This window comes from Nesoenas mayeri, assembly GCF_963082525.1.
Source record: "Nesoenas mayeri genome assembly, chromosome: 1".
Taxonomy (NCBI): domain Eukaryota; kingdom Metazoa; phylum Chordata; class Aves; order Columbiformes; family Columbidae; genus Nesoenas; species Nesoenas mayeri.
This window is the reverse complement of record NC_137541.1, coordinates 64,182,778-64,203,096: the sequence shown is the minus strand read 5'-3', so window position 1 is coordinate 64,203,096 and position 20,319 is coordinate 64,182,778. Positions and strand designations below refer to the sequence as shown.

General features: G+C 45.6%; 1 protein-coding gene across 1 annotated transcript in view; it reads left to right on the top strand.

Annotated features, from left to right (window-relative positions):
* The window catches only part of CECR2 (CECR2 histone acetyl-lysine reader), a gene marked incomplete at its 5' end in the record, with an annotated part of 98,261 nt that overhangs the window by 56,205 nt on the left and 21,737 nt on the right, over positions 1-20,319 (top strand). Inside the window, 4 exons of the mRNA XM_080349117.1 lie at positions 17,540-17,723; positions 18,467-18,606; positions 19,113-19,217; positions 19,834-19,883. Of these exons, the coding sequence (XP_080205243.1) occupies positions 17,540-17,723; positions 18,467-18,606; positions 19,113-19,217; positions 19,834-19,883 (479 nt within the window). The remainder of the gene's footprint in view (positions 1-17,539; positions 17,724-18,466; positions 18,607-19,112; positions 19,218-19,833; positions 19,884-20,319) is intronic.

Below are 20,319 nucleotides of genomic sequence, written 5' to 3'. Positions count from 1 at the left end.
TCAAGCTGCTTAATTATTTGTTGTTTATTTGTCTCATACCCTTACTGGTTGCATTGAGAAATACTGTTACTAATCAAGAATACTGTTCTATTCTTCTTATTTTCTGGTGCTTGGTCTGTAATTACTTATTTGAGCTTTCATCAGAAAGAGAGAAATCTAAAATCTTCTAACTCATAGGGGCAGAACGCCCATTTCTGAGGGCTGCGTTTAACATCTCTGAGTATTTAACTTCTTGCTTCTGCTATGTCATTTTTGTCCATCCTTGTCCTTTATTCTGTGTGGACTGTGTCTTTACAGGCTACTTGGGGTTTATTCATGTTTTGGTAAAAGTGCCCTTAGTAAAACGCTTAACATATTGAAATTGCCCTTCTGCACATGACTGTGTGAGCTGTGTCCTTTTAGGACTGCTGCATATTGGTCTGGTCCAGGAGATAAAGTTGCAGGTCAACTTGGAAAGCTGGCAAACCAGTGCCAAATTTTCAGTCTTGTGGATACTGTGCTGAATATGGCTGCAGGAATAGCTAAGCCAAGGGAGCAAGACCATCTGAATGAATTCAACACTTCAGTCCATGCCATAACATATGGGACAGCCAGTCTAAGCTCAGTCGCAGCAGACCTGGGGACCACCACCTTTCAGAAAGAGATTTAACAGCTGCCACTTGCGTTTGTGCCAGTGACCTTGGTTATAGCACCTGTTTCAATGGCCCAGCCGCAAAGCACCTCACTAACTCGGAATCATATTCATGAATGCCAAGTGAATATCAACAAGATCAGCATTATTTACTGTCTGACTTTTAAGAAGCGCTGCCGTGCATACATCATGGAGATCGGTGGATGGCCTCTGGAATCAACCCAGTATCATCAGCGTAGGAGATACCGTGAGGGGGCAAGGGAGATGAAGTGGCTACATTGCACATCTTGAATCTAATATTAATATTTATTATAATAATAGTCAAACCATGCAAGGTGAGGCTTTTAAAGGGTAAAAAGTGAAAATGAGGCAGCTGGCAGGTGTTGGGAAAGGAAGGATGAGATTACAGCAGTAAAATAACACGGTCATTCAGAGATTAATGAGAAGCACAGTGGAATAAAATTGTAGAGTTCAAGTATAAATAAAGCTAAGTAAATGTCTTTGATTCTCAGATGGATAAAATGAATCTTTGAAGAAGAATTTGAAGAAAAGTTGGTAGCAGGTTCTGGAATTACTATTCCATAGGTGTGGTACAGCATAAGGAATTAAAATGATGAAAGAAAAAGAGAACGAGTAAGCTGTGCTGTTATTGTCAGGGCAGATGGATGAGAGACAAATAGATTGGATAGCTGGGGAGAGGGAGTTATGCAAAACATTGACAGGGAGGAGGAGGTGGCTAAACTTAGAAGGATGAATAGAGAACATCCAGTGAAAGATCTTCGAGATGGCAATGATGTGATCTTGCCTATGTCAGAGTTCGAAATATGAAATGGACAGCTGTATTTTTAAGTTATTGATGTTGCAAACCAAGTACTCTGGAGAGGAGGAAGAAAGCAATGATGAAGAAAGAAATTGAGAAGGCAAGTGAAAACATCGTCTCCTTTAAAGGAAGAAGACAAAGAGTGATGAAGAGAGGGAGACAGGATGTGGAAGTTCTCTCAATGTGGAACCTTTCCCCTCACTTTCGAGACTTTCGTCCCGAGACAGTCATGCTCCAAACCACACGTGCAGGATTTTTGCTCCAGCACGGTTGCAGGCCACATCCCAGCACCTCGGCCCTATTCAGAAACCAATCTTTAGTACAAGAGTGAATATCGGAGAAGTTCTGAAATTATTTTTTGGGAGGCTTTTAGCCCCAGAGAGCTTGATGAAGAGCTGGAGTGGCTGCTGGCCAGCTGCTAAGCCACTATAATGATTTGGTGTTGTTATGTCAGTCTCTGTTCTAAGTCACCTATACCTTTAGTTTTGATCTCATCTTACCTTTCATCCTTCCTCAGTTCCCTTCTGGCTCAACTGGTGTAGTAGCTTAAAATTTGGAGAAGAGGAAAAACCTTTTCTGAAATAAATCCTGAAAGGAACTTCTTTAGGACCTCTTTATTTATGTTTAAAAGCTTGGTTTTATCCATTGCCCCCAGAAACTTGTGATCTCTAGGGCTGGTTCTAAGCAATGAATTTGACAAGCTTGTTTGATTCAAGGCAACCCCACACTGGATATTTTTTGCCTCAGACGATACTCTCTTCTCCCACATGAATCATATCTTTCTATGAGCAGCAAGGCACTTAAGGTCTTGTTTCGTATGGATTTTTGCCATAATACACGCATGTGTCTTATTTCCCCATCATCATCAAGACAATAACTCTAGCTTCTTCCCCACAGTGCTCCTCATCACTGTAATACCCTCAGGTCCTCTCTACAGCCCCTAAACAATCGGAAAAGCTTACGGCACAGCAATGCTGTTGTGTTTCCTTATGGCTATGAATTGGGAGCATGCTTTCTGTTGATGGGCACTAAGAATGAACAATGCAGCATTAAGCTGGCTTCACTTTTCTTCAAGGATCCAGGAATGAATAGTAAATAATGATCCTCTTCCAGTCTGAATGTGGGGCATAGTGAGCCTCATTCCTATTTGCTCTTTTAGAATATAGGAGATGTATTTGGGTCTTTTGTAAGTTAATCAGCTCCAGCTCCCAAGGGCTGATCTGCTTCTCTTCAGAAAGAGTATCACCATCAAATAACAGTAGTAGAAAGAAAGAAAGAAGCATGTGGATGAAAATTGGCAAGCACGGATTGAAGCCTGGTTAGATTCAGGTGAAGGTAATTGATGAGGGAAGCAAAATGCCATCACAGACCAACCAAAGCCGTTGCTATCTTACCAGGTCAGCTCACAAGGTGAAAGTTTGGCTATGGGTATGTTCCTTTATTCTGCTCATTCCTCCCGAGACAGACTACTATGGCTCGATCATCATTTTGTCATGTACAGAGTGGCTTGTTGTTGGGCGTACCCTGTGTGTCTGGTTGTCGAGGTTGCACGGAGCAAGACACAAAACAAGGTGTGTGGGGGGAAACTCCGTGCTTTGAGAGTCAAAGTGTGCACATGGAGGCAGCATGTGGCAAGAGCAGAGCCTGCAGCAGGCGTTCTCACACTTCATGAAGGACCAAGTGTCTTTTCCAGGTCAGATCCCTATGTGCTGGCTGTGCACCCAATGTGCATGAACCAAAGTATTCCTTAGCAGAGCCCTTCAAAGCATCTTACCAGGCCTCTTAGCCCACACCAGTGTTACCCAAATCCCCCCCTCCCTGCCCCCACTCTGACTGACAATTTGGCTTCCCCCATGATACTTATTTCCCTCTTGAGCACCCAGATCCTTCTCTCTCCATTTTTATTTTATCTAACAACCTGTAACTAGTTCTTGGGTTAGTTAATAAATAGTCCTAACACTGGTTCTTTTTGTTTTCCTTTTTGATCCTTCAAGAGATTGCCTTTTGTTATTCAAAGCTGAAGGTACTTGACACAGAAGAAATGCAGAAGCCCTTAGGCTTCAAACACTGTCTGTCTGGGTGGTTGTGAGATTGTTATGCCCAGAGGTGATTCCCATTCTCAGTTTCTGATAAGCCTTGGGAAAGAACCAGGCAGAGAAGAATGCAGCTCTCTGAATTCCTGAGGGGTACTGGGAGGCATCCATCCATGTGGGGACTGGAGGAGTTTCACCTGAATCTGTGGTGGGGGAAAAGGTACCTCTCTTACGTTAAATTGTGCTCAGAAATGTCCAGGTCAGATGGTTTTGTTTTGAGGCCCAGGAATTGCTCCTTGAGCCCTGAGAACTGCTGTGTCTCAGATTTATTGCCTCATGAGCCTGTGCTCTGAGAAGAACCTAGGTTCTTTGCTTTTCCATTCAATCTAAAAAGTGACATAACTTAGTGAAACTTTTAAGACTATCAGTGTCATCAAGCACAAACATGCTGTAAAATCTCCAGTTTGGCAACAGTATTGCTTAATCTTCTCTTGGTGATCTTAGACTTTACCAGGGGTCCAGCTGTGCCCTGCAGATCAGTGCATTCCTCCTTCAGCTGGCTCTCCTACTCTGCATCTCTGTCTTGTGCACCAGCACCACCAGCTTCTGTACTGATCATCATGACATCTTGTTACCATTATTTTCCTGTTCTTCAGTACCAGCATACACTCCAAGGCCTTCAGTATGCACCCTCATGTTGGCTCTTAGGCTCAGGAGCTCTCTTCTGCCTCCTGCCATTCTGCCATTGCCAGTGGTGTCTGTTGATCATTTTCTGATTTTGAACCTGACAGAAAACTCTGCATGTCAAGGTCTCAGGCGATTCTTACCACTTCATCTGAACGTACTATCGGGGTAAAAGATGTGACTCAACAACTCCCTAGGCTGGTAAGGTCCTCAGGCTATTACCCACTATTGGTTCTTCATGTTGGCAGTGAAGAGGTAGCAAAGGGAAGCCTAAAGGCAATCAAAAGGGATATCAAAGCCTTGGGTCAGTTGGTTGAAGGATCAGGTGCTCAGGTAGTATTTTCTTCAATCCTTTCAGTAGCAGGCAAGAATATAGAATGGAACAGTCAGACCCAGCTGATCAACACGTGGCTCTGAGGCTGGTGTCATCAGTGGAACTCTGGGTTTCTTGGCCATGGGGTGGTCTATTCTTCACCAGGTCTACTGACACCCAATGTGATGCACCTCTCTCAGAAGGGGAAAAGGGTGTTTGCTCGGGAGCTAGCAGGGCTGATTGACAGAGATTTAAACTAGATCAGAAGAGGAAAGGGGACAGTACCAGGCCAGTCAGTAATGAGCAGCGGGATGGCACACCAAAGCTCGAGGAGCTGCATGATAGTGAGATTCTTCAGACTGCACCACGAGGTGATGAGCACAATGAACCACACTTGAAGTGCTTCTACACTAATGCGTGCAGCACAAGGAAAAAGCAAGATGAACTAGAAGCCTTGGCCCAGTCCCAGGGATATGATATCATTGGCATTAGCGAAACCTGGTGGGATGAATCCTGTGACCAGTGTGCCATGATGGATGGCTACAGGCTATTCAGAAGGGATAGGCAGGGCAGGAGAGATGGGGAATGGCACTGTATGTAGCGGAGGGGCTGAAATGCATGGAGCCGGCAGTTGGCGACAGGAAAGTTGAGAGCCTCTGGGTAAGGATTAAGGGTCAGACAAAGCAGATGTCATTGTGGGTGTCTACTATAGGCCACCCGGCCAGGATGATTATACTGATGAGTTATTCTTTAAGGAACTAAGGGAAGCCTCTAAGTCATAGGCCCCTGTCTTATGGGGGACTTCAACTTGCCAGATGTCAACTAGGAATATCATACAGCTGGTACAAACAGGTGCAGAAGATTCCTAAACCATCTGGATGATAACTTCTTGGTACCAGTACTACGGGAACCAACCAGGAAAGGTGCCTTCCTAGATTTGCTACTCCTAGCAGAGAGGGTCTCGTGGGTGAAATGTCAATTGGCAGTTGCCTTGGCCTCAGTGACCGCAAAGCAGTCAGGTTTAGAATCTGTACTAATGGGAGGAAAACTGCCAGCAAGACCTCAACTCTAGATATGAGGAGAGCAGACTTCAGGTTGCTCAGAGAACTACTCAGTAAGGTCCCCTGGAAAAAAACTTTTGAAGGTGTTGGGGTGCATCAGTGTTCGCTGCTTTTTTTAAGTGCCACCTACTAAAAGCACAGGCCAGGCAATTTCATTATGTCAGAAGTCAAGCAGAAGAGGCAAAAAGCCGTCTTGGCTGATCAGGGATCTTGTTCTTGAACTATGGTGAAAAAAGAAAGTATGTGGTTAGTGGAAGCAAAGTCAAGCATCATAGGAGGACTACAGAGATGCTGCTCACCACTGTAGGGAGGAAATTTGCACAGCTAAAGCTCAATTAGAATTGAATCTGGCCAGTACTGTGAGGGACAATAAAAAGGGCTTTTAAAAATATATTAATGGCAAAAGGCAAACCAGAAATAACATTGGCCCATTACTCAATGAGCCTGGTCACCTCATAAACAGGAAGACAAAGCTGAGACATTTAATGCTTTCTTTGCTTCTGTCTTCAACATCTGGAGAGGTCCCAGATGAGTGGAAGCTGGTGAAGGTTGTTCCAATCTACAAGAAAGGCAACAGGGATGACCCTGGCAACTACAGACTTGTCAGGCTCGCTTCCATGCCTGCCAAAATAATGGAAAAGATTATTCTGGGAGTTATAGAAAAATACCTGAATGACAATGCTGTCATTGGTCCCAGCCAGCACGGGTTCATGAGGGGAAAGTCTTGCTTGACCAACTCAATTTCTTTCTATGACAAGACTGCCCACGTAGCTGACCAAGGGAAGCCTGTCCATGTATCCTCCCACAGTATCACAGGCCAACTTGACACCAGACTTTCTTCAGGCATGAAACAGAGAGATTTTCAGTTCTGTCTTTGATTTATCACAGGTGCCTGGGGTGAGATAACCTCTTTCCTTGGTCCTTTCCTCCTTGGACATTACGTGTGATGGCATCAGCACTGGTACCACCCTATTCTAATAACAGCTCTGCATCCCTTTCTGGGTAAAGCTTTGGTAACTGATATTGCCTCTTTTTTGGACTCCCTCGGTTCAACAGATTGATTCCTCAAGGCAGGAAAAGAGCAGCTGACACTGCTGGAGACATGCAAGTTTTCTCCCTGTGACTGATGGACTATCCAGTGCAACCCCTGATAAAGAAGCAGAAACCACTTATTGCTTGATGGACGCTTAAGTCTCCTTCCATTCAGACAGCTTGTATATCTGACACCCTGTCTTACCAGGAGTTTTTTGGAGGTTCTGACATATTTCCAGATGCCCAGTATTTTACAATTTCAACCATATCACAAGGAACTGAGGTGTCTCTTTTTAGAGAAAAAGTAGCTGCAATGTCATCTGTTTTCTTCCATGGTGGAGCTCTGGTATGTGTTTCAACACAATGGTAGGTAGGAAAGTGCATGTTAGCGGCTAATACAGAGCTGGTTTCCTTTGGAGTTTAAGTGTCCCCTTGCTGCTCTCGTGAGTTGTACATCACACTGAAGGAAACTGATTTGTTATTGGGCCCTTTGACTAAAGGTGTCAGGGTAGTATCTTAAAGGTAAAATTGAATAAACAGTGAAGTACAGAGTGTCTGTGGGGTTAGTATGTTGGCAAAGCTTGGCAGGTGTATTTAAACACACCTTTGGTGTGAACGTGGTCATCCTGAGTCAAACCAAACAATGCCCACGGAAAACACTTATTAATTACAGTTAAGGAAAAAGACAATTTTAAACCTGTCTCAGTCTCTTATTTTTATTTATTCAAGGTAAATAATCCTTTCTGCTCATCTATTGCTATTTTATGTTTTCACAAATATATATAGCAATACTGTTTGCTTACGACAATCATGTTTCAGGATCTTCTAGCAGAATTATTTCCCCCCCGCTTTTAATCCAGTTATCCGACCCATTGATTTGTCATTACCAGTTTTCACTCAAATTGCAGCTTAATTAGTGGGGGAGGAGGTTCCTGCTTCTCTGTCCATACCACTACCCTAAATCCTTGCATACATTGGAGAGTACAAATCTTCGCTTCATGGAGACTGTGCAGAGGCTGTGTAGAGTTTGAAGGAAGGGTTGAGCTAGCATTGAAAAACAAGCAGAGAGTCATCATGGGTTTATATTTATTTTAATCCCATTAAAATTCTCTGAATCTGTCTGGGCAGTGTAAGCATCTTCCTACTCATCCCTTTTGGACTTTGTTTTCCTTTGTTACCATACTCCTTCAGCTGTCTTTTGGGATGTTTCTGGCTGCTCTGCTTTAATTGCTGCTCATATTCCCATTTCTTCTTAATCAAACAACAAAAATATGCAAGCAGCCTTTGCTCCTACCTAGAAATCAAATGCAATCCCCCTCACCTGGTGTGCATCTAGTTAGCCTTATGTGTCTTCCTCATCCTCCAAGTACTGCATAATCCACCAGGCTTGGCAAATCCAACCCTTCTCTCCTGAAGTGCTTCACATCTTCATACCACTTGCTTTCTTTCTCTGGCTTACTTGGCCAAATAGGCTGCTAGTCTCTTGAGATGGGGAGATCGATGCTGGGCATCTGCTGGTTTCTTCCTTGTGCTGTGATAGGGCAGGAGAGGAGGAGCAACAGGGAGGCAGATAAGGGCAGTGAGGAGCAGCTTGGTGTAGGTGGAAGAAGGGCCATCAGTGCCTTCAGATTGTGTTTCCTTCACCAAAAATCATTTTCACCTTCTTGCACAGAAGGAGAAGCAACAACATGCCTCTTTGTTGCATCCCTGTACCTTGAGCTGTTAAGAGGTAGGACAACCACATGAAACACTTGTGGCCCCTCCTGCTGATCCTGGGAATGGCGATGAAAATAGAGCAGCCCTGGCTCACAGAAGGGTGCTTGGAGCTCCTGCAAGCAGGGAGACAGAAAATGACAGGACAGTTCAAAGTAACAGGTATGTGTGATTTCTCCTGCCGGTGCTGCCTTTCTCTCACACAGCCCAATTAACAGGGGTCACAGAGCACTGATTAGCTGCCTTGGCGTTTTGTGAACATAAAGCAGTGAAAAATCCAGGGTGAATGGGGGAGAGAAGATCAAATAGACACTTATCTCAGCACTCCTGCCTGTCCCCGGCATTTGCCAGCCTAAGGGAAGAGCCTTTTCAGAACAGGCCAATGTGGGACTGTGTTGTATCTGCCAATATCTCTGCTGCTTTTCTGCCTTCTCTCAGCAAAATAACAAACAAGTCACCCCCAGCAGCTGTGTCATGCATAGGGTGGTTGCTAGATAAAAGCCAAATCACAGGAGAAGCACGGACCATAGGCAGCAGGGGAAGATCAGAGCATGCCCTTTTGCCGCACCAGCGCGTGAGATGAGTCAGCTCACAGCATGTAAAAGGGCATCTCTGTCTAATTCAAGAGTTGCTGAGTGTGGTCTAGTAGTATTAAAGAGCCCAAGCTGCAAACTTCCTTGGTTGCTCAGTTCATCTTCTGTGGCTGAGGGAAGACGTCTGCATGAGCAGACCTGGAACCTCCCTGAAGGGTGGGCAGCTGTAGTGACCTTGTGGCTTCCTCTTCCTGCTTCGTGCTCCCCTTTTTTGGAGGTAGCAAAGCAACGCTCTCACTTCAGCTGTCATACCCAGGTTAAGTGGCTGCACTTGCTTCTGTCAAGCCAGCACATGCTCCTGTGGTGTGATCCCTTATTAGACTAGACAGCCCACATCAGCTCTCCATTCTCTCTGCTTCCCTGGAGACACTGCCCCGCTCCATAGCTGTTCCTATTCTGCTTCTCTGTGGGATACAGCATATCTGCCAGCTCCCATTCCAACTTCCCCAGTTTGTATTTTATAGAAGATTGCTTGAGGTAAGATGGAGGAAGACAAGGAGCAGGAGTGGAGTATTTGTAGCTGCTGATAGCTTTGGGTTTTTTTGGCTAATTATCTTCCTCTCCCAATCATGAACACATTAGGAGTTCAGCTGGGAAAGCAGTGGATTCCCTGGCATCCAACCATGTAAATTAGATTTCCTTAGCAAGATCAAGCAGCCCTTCTGCTGGAGAACGTCCTGTCCTAACTTTGTATTATCATATTGGAGTAAAGGTCAAGAACCCCGATGTCTTCTCTAAACACATCTTCAGCATATTCTTGGGAGTGATCTCAGTACCACGTTTGAGCTCTGGAAGCAAGTTATGGGGTGGACAAGTGAGGGTCAGGGAACAGAAATTGCTAGGGTGCTGAATTTATTCTGCTGTTGTCTACTTGTGCAGAAAACTTGTATGTACCTTCATGGACATGGAAACCTCTGATAACTCATGTTTCAGACTGCCAAATTCAAGAGTTAGACCAGACTGCTTTAGGGAGAGCTGCTACTACTAAACACTTGCTAAACAGTTGGGAGGTTTTTTGTTGTGTTTTTTTGGTTGGTTGGGTTTGTTTGTTTGTTTGGGGTTTTTGTTGTCCTTATGGTTTGAAAGAAAACAATGGTTGTAATGCAGAAAGTTCAACAAGGGTGAAGACAAAGGTCATTGTGTGAAGAACTCAGTGCAGTCCATACTGATTCTTCAAGGGTCTTTCTCCTCTCCTTCACTGCCAATGCTCCTGAATGGCCACACAGGCAAGCCACAGAACTACTTGAAGTTTGGGTAGCATCTAGCTAGAGCTAGTTTTCTGAATGCAGAGGTGGAGGACAAAGAGGCAGGCCTGTACGTGCCTTGTGATGGTCTTGTAGTCCAGCAATCTCTGCTGTCTTTCTGACTCTTGGAGGAGAAACTTCTCTTTGGAACCTCGACAAGCCCAGTTTAATTGTTTTTCCCTATTTTATGGTCCCATTCAGTGTCTATTAATGAAAGCTCTCCTCCGTTGGTTTACAGCCCCTTGTAGGTCAGCTGGTCTTCTCCAGGCATGAACCAAAGAACGGCACTGAAAATTAGTATGAACCTGAGTGTTTGTTTCCTCCCTCACAAGGCCTCTGCCAGGGTTGGACATTCCTGAGATCTAGTCACCAGTTTGCTGTGGCCAGGAGTTATTGCTGCCTTCGAGACTGTCCCTGGCTGGAATTTGTGAAGTCTGTCCCCACTAGTGGTGCAGGACAGTGCTGTAGCTAGCGGCACTGACAGTTGAATCAGAAATGAAATATGGATGTTAAAGCTTCGGGTCGTGATTTCTGAATCTCCAGCTCCTTGGTCATTTTGCTCTGCTACAGTGAAATGTTTTGAGGAGGGGCCCCTCAAGGTGCTTGTTGCCCTTGAGCCTCTGCCAGTTTGATTGTCCCGATGACAAGTTGGCCTGTGGTCTGAGGAATATGTGCTTTCTCTTGGCTTGCACACCTTCTGAGGGAGCCACACACACAGGGCTTGGAAGGAAATTGGGAATATACCTGTTCAACCCTTTTCTCAGAAGGATGGGGTTGTATCTTTTTTTTCCCCTGCATCATGCATGACTTAGTTTCTCAGTAGGCTAAATTGTTTGAAGGTAAAGTACAAGCTGGTCCATAAGGCTTCCTCCCCCACCTCAGATAAGAAAACTCATTAATATAGTAAAAAAAAAAAGTCCCCATTGTTGCATGAGAGCTCAAGGTCAAGCTGGTAGTAGTAACTCATATTGCTTCTAAGGTCAGCCTAAGCTTTCTCTTTCTGACAAGCCACGATAGATTGATCATGGGGGCCCTTACATTATTTTTTTCTTCTGAAATAGGCTTTGCTTCTCCTGACCCTGTTAATGATGTTTGACTGAGGTCATCCCAGCAAACCCTGAATCCTTCCCATTACCTTCTAGAGGGCTTGCCTTTGTGCCAAAGCATTGTAGGCTTGTTAAGCATTAAGCTTTCCTGATCTCTGCTGTAGCAAAGAAGCTGTGTTCATTGGAGAGGGGAGAAATATCTTGAATGCCATCTGTCAGCTAATGCTCTCATTAACACCTGAGTGACTCACAACACCAAGCTGGTTCCTTTTTGACAATTCAGAACTTAAAAGGTGCCAGCCCATAAGGTGAAGTATCCTCAGTCCATAAAATTAATTCCATGATAAAAAGTCTGTTCTGATAAGACCTTGACTTTGCTGTTGTTTCTTATAACTATGTGATCTCTTGGTCACAGAGGCAAAACCAATCCTCTTGTGTGCTGTGAATTAGATGCCCAAGAAATCTTTTTCACTTATTACTGAGAACCTTGTAAAAACAATGCTTCTGCTGGGTTGCTGAGGAAATCCAAGTTTTGTTCAGCTTTTAAAGCTTTTACCAGACAGAAGTATCACCTCTATTGTTTTTCTTACTGGCTAACTCTGTAAAAGGAACTACAAGAGTAATTATATTCCTGTTTAAATAGTCTTTGAGGGAAAGGCTGAGCTCTGCCAATCTTGTTTTCCATGTTTCTCCCTCATACTACTCTTGGGCAGGAGGTGGAGGTGGCCTATTTTTGTTCCTGCTCTCTGTCATCCTCTAGTTTTGTCAAGGTTCTTGGTTTGAAGCTTAAGTACAGAACAATATTCTGTCTGCGATTGGACATAGGTCAGGCTTGCCATTTTCCCAGCAGTTTCAGCTCAAGAGTGTTCCAGTATTTATTCTTCCGTTGCATTTTGTAAATTAAATGAAACAAGAGACTTAAAACACTGTCAACATGACAGATATTCTAGCTAGCGGGTCCAGGCAATTATTTGGCATCTGAACTTTCAGAAGGCTTATCTGTGTGTGCCAGCAGTATCTGAGCATCACTGAGAGATTTCTGTCTCCAATATTTCCAACTCCTTACCCTAATGTTTCTTTTAATCCAGTTTTTATTCCCACAGGGTTGAGGGTTTTGTGTGATGGTTTTTAGGTTTGTTGTTTGATTTGTGGGGTTTTTTTTAAGGGGAGTAAAGAGGGGGAGCTTGTAACAAACTTGGCAGCAATAGAGCAGATAGGGAAGTGTGCTGTGACAGTAATTCCACACTCGGGCCATGGCACCCTGCCTGCGGGAAGTGCAGATTGACACAGGGACTCTCTTACTGAGTCAGTGTTTGTTTTTGCTTTTGGTTTTCTTGGCTTGATTTTGTTTACAGTTTCCTAGCCAAGGTTTGATTTACTTTGGAGACTTTAAAACTAAAAGCACAAGTCGCTCTGCTTCCTCTGGGCACAAGGATTTAAAAGAAAAGAAAAAATAAAAGAAGTGTTTGTGTTTACACATAATTCCAGCCTCAACAGTGCTGGACTCACCCGGAAGGCATTTTACATTGAGTTTGCTCTGCAAGGTGCCTGTGGGGCTGAGGTCTCTAGATGCAGCTGTCTCAAGCATGCATACCAGAAGCTCCAACAAAGTTTTTCCATATATCCTGTCAACCCTGCAAAATTTTTGCTCTCTCTTCCAGAGGTCTCCAAAGGAGCCTCTCTAGGAAGCTGGGCATGGTGATGAGAGCAGGATGAGGGCTCGCTCTGTGAGCTGGCCAAGCTTCTGCTTCCAACAGCAGTGTGGCCCTGTGCATTAAAACCTTGGGTGGTGGGAAGGATGCCTCTTCTGTGAGCAGGGGAACTCACCACAGAGGCAGGCTGCTGAATTGGGACGTGCAGGCAGGGGGAGGATTCCTCAGCCCCCCTCTCCTGTGGCACAGGGAAACCCCCTCCTTGGGTGGCAGGTGTCGGGGGCTGCGGCACTGGGCTCTCAACGGGGTGCATAATTTCTCTGACTGTTCTGGATGCTGATACCCATGTCTGGGAGATGCCCCTCCTTCAACTTGCTCCTATCTTCTTTATGCTCTGATTTTTTTGCAGCTGCTACTAAAGATCACAGGCGACTTGAGCTGTAACCTCGCTGGTACTCTTGTAGATTGTCTGCAGCTATGCCTTCCCTTGGACACTGATGTGCTGGGTCGTGTCCTTCCCTGTGCCTCAGATTTCCTTCTGTATATGTAGATGTCTGCAGTGTATGGTTAAAACTTTCAACCACAGGTGTGATTCAGCTTTGGCTTCCTTTCTAATAATTGCAAAAAAAAAAGATAGGAACCTCTGAGAATGACCCTGTGGTTTCAGAGCACAGTCAGGGGCAAGATGAAGAAATTGCATTGGGCTCATGAGAAGTCACCTGCATCCATCTGGTATGTATCATATAGATACACATGTGCTATTCCACCACTTCCCCACTACAACTATCCAAATTGCTTTGCGTATCTGGTGGCATCTGCAAAACAGGGGGACATTGTGACAACTGAGGGAAACTTTGTCTTAGTTTTCTGAAATATTAATGGTGCGGAGGTTAGTGAGGTTGAGAGTCTGTGGGAAGGCTGAAGTTTCATAGTTACTGAGTACTCCAGGGTAACTTCTCTGACCTCTTGTAGGTGATCTCTGTAATGGTTTCCCTTGGTTAATGAGCTGTACAGAAGATGCTTTTGCTGTATGACAGGAGGTGGTAGACGTGGTTGAGATACAGTGACAACCATTGTGGCTTGTGGTCTGACACTTTTGTATTATTGTTTCCAGAAGCCCCAGTTTACTTTCGGGGGAGAGTTGATTTTCCTTTGGATACATGCCCTGAGATAGAATGTGTTTGTGTACCCGTCCATTGTCTTTAGGAATACTTCAGTTTGTAGAGAAAGGATATTACTGACTTAACATCGCCTCTGTTGGTCAAGTGTTGTTACAAGTCTCAGTTATGCTGAGAACCTCAGGAGAAGAGCTACTTCTGTCACCTCAACTCAGTGATCTCATTCCTGCCTTCTTCCCACCTACAAAAGGGTTTTTGGATGTTCTCAGGTGCAGCAGATGCTGTAGGACTTGCCACACCTATAGGTATATCACTGTCCTGTTTGTAAGCTTGAAAAAAGGATATTTGACACAGTGCATCCAGGTCTGTCTGTCTCATTCTTGGTTTTGAATTGTATGGATAATGCTAAAGAGTTCTGAGCATTTCTGCTTTGCACAGGGAAGAACCCCAAGGGCAGATCTCGCAGATTGCTGTGCTCCCTGCAGATTTTCTTATGCAAACCAGGAGGCCTGTTAAGGAAACCTTTTTCAAAGGGAAATTTAATAGAGACAGGCTAAGTGAGACCAACAGTAGGTGTGGCAGACAGGTTGAAGAGGAGCACCCCAAATTGGTCTGGAGGAAAGAGGCTGGCCCCAGGGAAGAGGGAAAATATAAATTGGGTAAGACTGAGAGTGATTGGGAATGCCTTGAGACATCTGGTTTCCATCTCTGGTTCTCATTTCTATCCTTATTCAAAGCGACAAATGCGCAGTAGCTGTCTTTGAAAATTGATGGGAGTAGGAACTCAAAGTACCCTTGTGGACAGAGCTTGTAATGTATTGGACACTGGGTGGACGGCGGAAATTTCTAGTGTTAGCCACTTAGGTGAAAGCCAAACTCACACCAAATCGGTTAAGTCAACAGAGCCAGTCCCCAGGGGGAATGAGAGTTACATAGGCAAAGATTTGAAATGGTCTTCTGGAATTGAACGGCTTCCTGGTTCAGTTTTCTTTGAAAGCAAACAAAATGGTAGAGCAAGATAAGTCAACTCGTGCAAGTGGTAAAAGTAAATGTCTGAGCCATACTTTTCCCTTTTTTTGGTAGAAAAAAAATTAACCAGAAAAGTAGGAACAACTAAAGCCCTGCTACTTCTGTTGCTTCTTCCTGGCATTTCATGTCACCCACGAGTTTTTCAGAATCCTAGGGAAACTGCCTTTTCAGTCAATTTTATTGGAAATAGCCAGAGCTATATCAGATCTGATGAAATAATCTTCTAACCTTGAGCTCTGACAGAGCTGAACAACCGAACTTGGGGTTCTGAAACTTGGATGTTCTCTGAGAGCTTACAGTCATTGCCATTATGCAATGAATGTCTTTTTTTGTTTTGATCCAATGTCTTCAGTAAATATCTGGCATTTTAGCTGTGTATGATGAAATAGCACTCCTAAAGATAAGAAGTCTATAAAGAGAATTTAGAATCCTACTTTTTGACAAGTTTAAGTCCTTGTGGGAAGTTGGATTGGGTCGTAAGGTACATGAGGAAGGCACTGTGGGAATGCACAGCCACTTCAGGTAGGTGTGCTCTGCACCGAACGTTTCATTTGTAAAAAAGGATAGTTGCTGTAGTTTTCACTGTAAAATTAGCACCTGTGACAGTACAGAAATTGCTTCATAAACCAATCCTCCTTTGTTGTGTTGACTGAACTTTGTGAGTGTAAGGGACCGTTTCAAGTCGTATTTCTTTGATTGCCGATATTAGTGGGGCAAAACAATGACACTTGGAAATACTGATGCTTTGCTTGTGTACACAGAAAAGAGCAAATTCCAGGCTTGCAGAAGGCAGTAGATCTAGGTGCATTCAAGCATCTGTTGTTAAATACAACCGAATGGCTGGTAATGCCCATCTGCTGAGAGGAGTTATCTCTGGGAGGTCAGCTTGTGTTTGACGTCAGAAAGAAGGAGGTGGTGGGGGGTGATCTGCAGGGTGGTGGCATCAACTTCTCTCTGCTCAAGGAGGAAGGAGAATGCTGCCATGGCTTGAGGAATCATGCAGCATCTATTCTTGCAGTCACTGTCCAGTCATGGTCCATGCAACAAAGTCCAGTCTCTACCAAATGAGTGAAGCCCCCTGTGTAACAGCTAAACTTCTTGATGACTTTTAACAATCTTATTCCAGTTGGATCGCACTCTTCTATCTATTTGTTTAAAACTAATAGCTTTTGTAGTAGTTAGCAATTTCTCAGGCAAATGCAATTCTGTAGCACTGGCATGGTTCCATTAATCATACAGAGTAATCTGTTTGTGCCAAAAACCTATCAAGTTGAGCTGCCTTTTTGAGAGCTGGTGGGAATGTGTACCCAGTGGTGTTCTTGCCGGCATATGGACTTCCCGTGTGTGCAAGAATGGCTGGGGCACAGGGGAGTCTCCCATTGCTTCTCTCAGCGTACACAACTCCAGCAGGCTGAGAGAGCCTGGCAAGGCTCAGGGCTCCAAGTGACATGGACAGATCTTAAGAAACTTCTATATTTAGGGACACACAGCCTCACCAGCACTTTTTTCATTCCCTCACCTGAGATTTTCAGCAGTCAGAATAAGGACTGCAGTCTCATTAAAATATAGACAGGAGTTCTTTTAGCCTTAAGCCCCATCAGCAATCTAAGGTGTGTCAAATGGGGACATTTACCCTCAGTGCCAGATGATGGTAAGAAATGTGTGTTTCCTTGGGATTTATATGGTGAACTGCTGGCAATGAGAGGAGGACTTTATGTGGCCCAGCTAGCAAATGAGAAAGGCAGTTTTAATAGCAGTGTTTATGAAGAGTTCAAGTGTTCAGCTTCGTCTTCTGGGAGACTAGAGAGTAGAGAGTCCTTGAGGCTGAGGTACACTCATGATGGGAATGAGCCTTGTTGTGGGGCAGGGTCTAAGCCACATGCACTAATCAAGCTGTGCAGATGTCCTGCCAGAGATACTGATGCAGGAATGAGCAGAAAGTGGCAGCAGCTTTGGGGACAGAGGAAGAGGAGAATTTGGGCCACAAATTGGGAAGCACACAGCAGTAGAGCAACAAGGAGATGATCATGGCAGAGGCAACTATGGAAAGTTTCAAGCCGCTGAACTAGGACAGAAATACTGCCTAAGAGGTAGAGAGAGGAGCAGGGCTGGACAGTGATGGATGTGAGAAGCAAATGGAAAGCTGAAGAAGAGGGTCCATGCATGAAATGGGGAGAGGTGGAAAGGAATCAGGCTCATCAGCATCATTCCATTGTGGTTTATTTAAGAGCTGATGTCTGTGCTCGCTCAAGACACTGCCCATTGGGATAGAAAGGGGATGGGGCTGAGGCAAGATCATATTGAGCTTGTTCTTTCAGCTTGGAAAGAAATAACAATAATGCAATGTCCCATGAGCAGTTTGTGTATAATGTGCAATCCCACTGCGTTGCAATGAGATACTGGGTTTTGGGAACCTGAGTTACAGAGCTGCAGTTAACCATAGCTGTTGTGGGGCACGGATGTCCTTCGTCAGCTGTCTCTGTAGTGTTTGTTCGAATCACTCGGTCACACCAGGTGCATCTGCCATGGTGAACTACAGTGAGTGTCTGGGACTTTGTTTCCTTGGTTAGATCCCAGACGTTTCACAGCTACCTGGAAGACATCATCAACTACCGCTGGGAGCTGGAGGAAGGGAAACCCAACCCTTTGCGGGAGTCCACCTTCCAGGAGCTGCCTCTACGCACCCGCGTTGAGATCCTGCACCGCCTCTGTGACTACCGCCTCGATGCAGATGATGTCTTTGACCTCCTCAAGGTGCTTTGGGTAGCAGGGAAGGGCGAAATGGGGCGGCTGCAGGACCTGGGCTAGATCAGTGAAGAGAAAGGTTGATGCTATTAAGTGTATTTTAAAGCCAGGTGCTCAGTGGAAGTGTGGTGGATCAGCAGTTCCCCATCTCCTCCCCTGCCTTGTAGAGGACTCAAGGCAAGCATGCAAGACGGCTCAGGGGGCCCTTGCCATGCGCAGATGCATTTGTAACACAGGAGCCGCAAAGTAAATTGGCTTCATCGGCTACTCTTCCTTCAAAGAGTGAATTTGGAGATGCTCCAACTGTAATGGCAGGGCTGCGAGAGCCGAGGCCGCCTTGCTGAGGGATGGTGCGAGATGAAAGGATGGGGCTGCAGTTTACTGGGGGAGCTGGGGGAAGGGTGGTGGCAGGGAGGGGGGAGGGAGCTTTTCAGGGCTGTGTGTGACTGTTGCTGCACTAATTAGACCTTCCCTGTCAGGAGCACCAGAGATGAAATGTTAAAATGAGAGAGGCCATTCAAATTAGTGATGCCAATCTTAAATCCCTCCCTGGACAGAGAGCGAACGTCACTTTCCCCCTGGAGTAACATTTTCCCAGCTTGGCCTGGAGGAGCAGCTGTACTGCTGCTGTGGCACGATGGGAGGGGAGGACGGAGGGAGGTGTTCGCTGAGGGGTGTCGTCATGTTTTGTGTGACAATGTGGCTGCTTTTCAACTTGTCACCGTCTGTCGGGGGGCTCTCGGTGGGCGCAGGGCTTGGACGCCGACAGCCTCCGCGTGGAGCCGCTGGGCGAGGACAGCAGCGGTGCCCTGTACTGGTACTTCTACGGCACACGGATGTACAAGGAGGACCCGGTGCAGGGGAAACCCAACGGAGAGCTGGCTCCAGACAGGTAACAGTCCCCCCTCACCCCATATCCCCCCGTGTCTGGGTGCAGGGGGCGAGGGGGGGCACAGCGCAGCCAGCCTGGCTGGAGCGGACTCCGTCTGACTGCTGTTGTGTCGGGGATGGCAGCGGGGGGGGCCTGAGAGAGGGCTGGGGTGATTCGGGGCGAGACTGGAGTTGCCAAGCAGACTGCGAGCTGCCCCGTGTCGTGCATTGTGTGGGAGCCAGCCTGTAGCCTTTGTGGCACCAGGAGAGCCTGCTGTGGGAGCGATGCTGCCTGCCCCACCGCATTCCTCCCTGTCTGCCCCACACCGTGCCGGCGGCTCCCAGATCAGACTCCCAGAGAGTGGGAATCTCTCCTCTCCTCCCTTCCCTGTCCTGTTGCTGCTCTGATTTAATCCCTTCTTTGGTTGGGTTCTAGCAGCTGTTCTGATTTCCCTGCCCTTCTCCCCTACTGCCAGCTGCAGTTCCCTTGCTCAGCAGATATTTCATGGTGGTTTTGCCATTTTACAGGGGATGCGGGGGCCAGACAAACACCTCAAATGTTCCTGGCAAAACAGGCAAGAGAAGAGGGCGACCCCCAAAGCGGAAAAAACTACTGGAAGAAAATATGCTGAGGTATGGAAAGGTTGTTCCTGCAATAGACATAAAATACATATGTTCCCAGAGGGAAGTATAATGTACTTCTGGGGTTCCCCCAATAACTATGTATATATCGTGCAGCCATAATTTCAATGCATCATTGAAGTGAAGCAAGCTCAGACTTGGTGGCTGCTTTGATCACTCTCCAAAGAAAATTCTGACTGAGCTGGAAGCGAAGTTGGGTGAAAGAGTGGGTATCAGTCTTCTAACTGCCTCACTGCGGATACAGTTCCCCGGTGCAGCGCTAAGGGATATGCTCCTGATAAAGAAAGCTTTCACCGGATAGCGCTTGAAGCCAAAAATCCTGGCCACTTGAGTCAGTATAGATTCTGGGATGTTTCCCATAAGAACTGAAATACAGTCCTTGCCCAACTCCAGCCTGCACCTTTCACTTCTTAGAATTTTATAAGGCTATGATAAATATATATGTCAATATATATATTGAACATGTGTTCTTCATGCTGTTTTTTTCCATGGCTTTGCTGTGTATTTGATCATTGCTGCATCCCCCATTCTTCTCCTCATAAGCGCCTACATTTTGATGATGTGAAGTAATGTATTTATTGTATCACTCCTCTTTCTTTTTTTGTAGGGAGAAGGCAGAAGAGAACTTGCTAATCCGTGAGACTCAGATAAGAAATGGTAAAGAGATTTTGCCGGGTCAGGGTTGATACCATCAGCTAACACTGCTCTTAAATTATCAAAGTCCAGAGAAATGCCTTTCTCCGGAAAGGGAGAGTCTTTCTGATGGTGGTTGGGGCTGAGTTTGGAAGGAGGGGTTGGCGTCAGAGGCTTCCTTGCAGCTGGGAGCCTGCGCACCTGTGGGCTTCCTATCTTATCATGGATTAGTTTGGGATGAAGAAATGTAATGTATTGGATTACACTAGGCCTTAGGGGCCCACCTACTCACTGAAGTTGATGGAAATGGGCCGTGAATGGCCCTTGCTCCTCCAGGGATGAGGTGAACACAAGCCCATGTTTGTAGCGAGTGCATTTTTTTCCGACTGGGAAGAGTGTGGGCTGAGTGATGCCAAGATAGGGAAGGAAGACCATTTTTGATTCTCCTCACCTCTCCTTC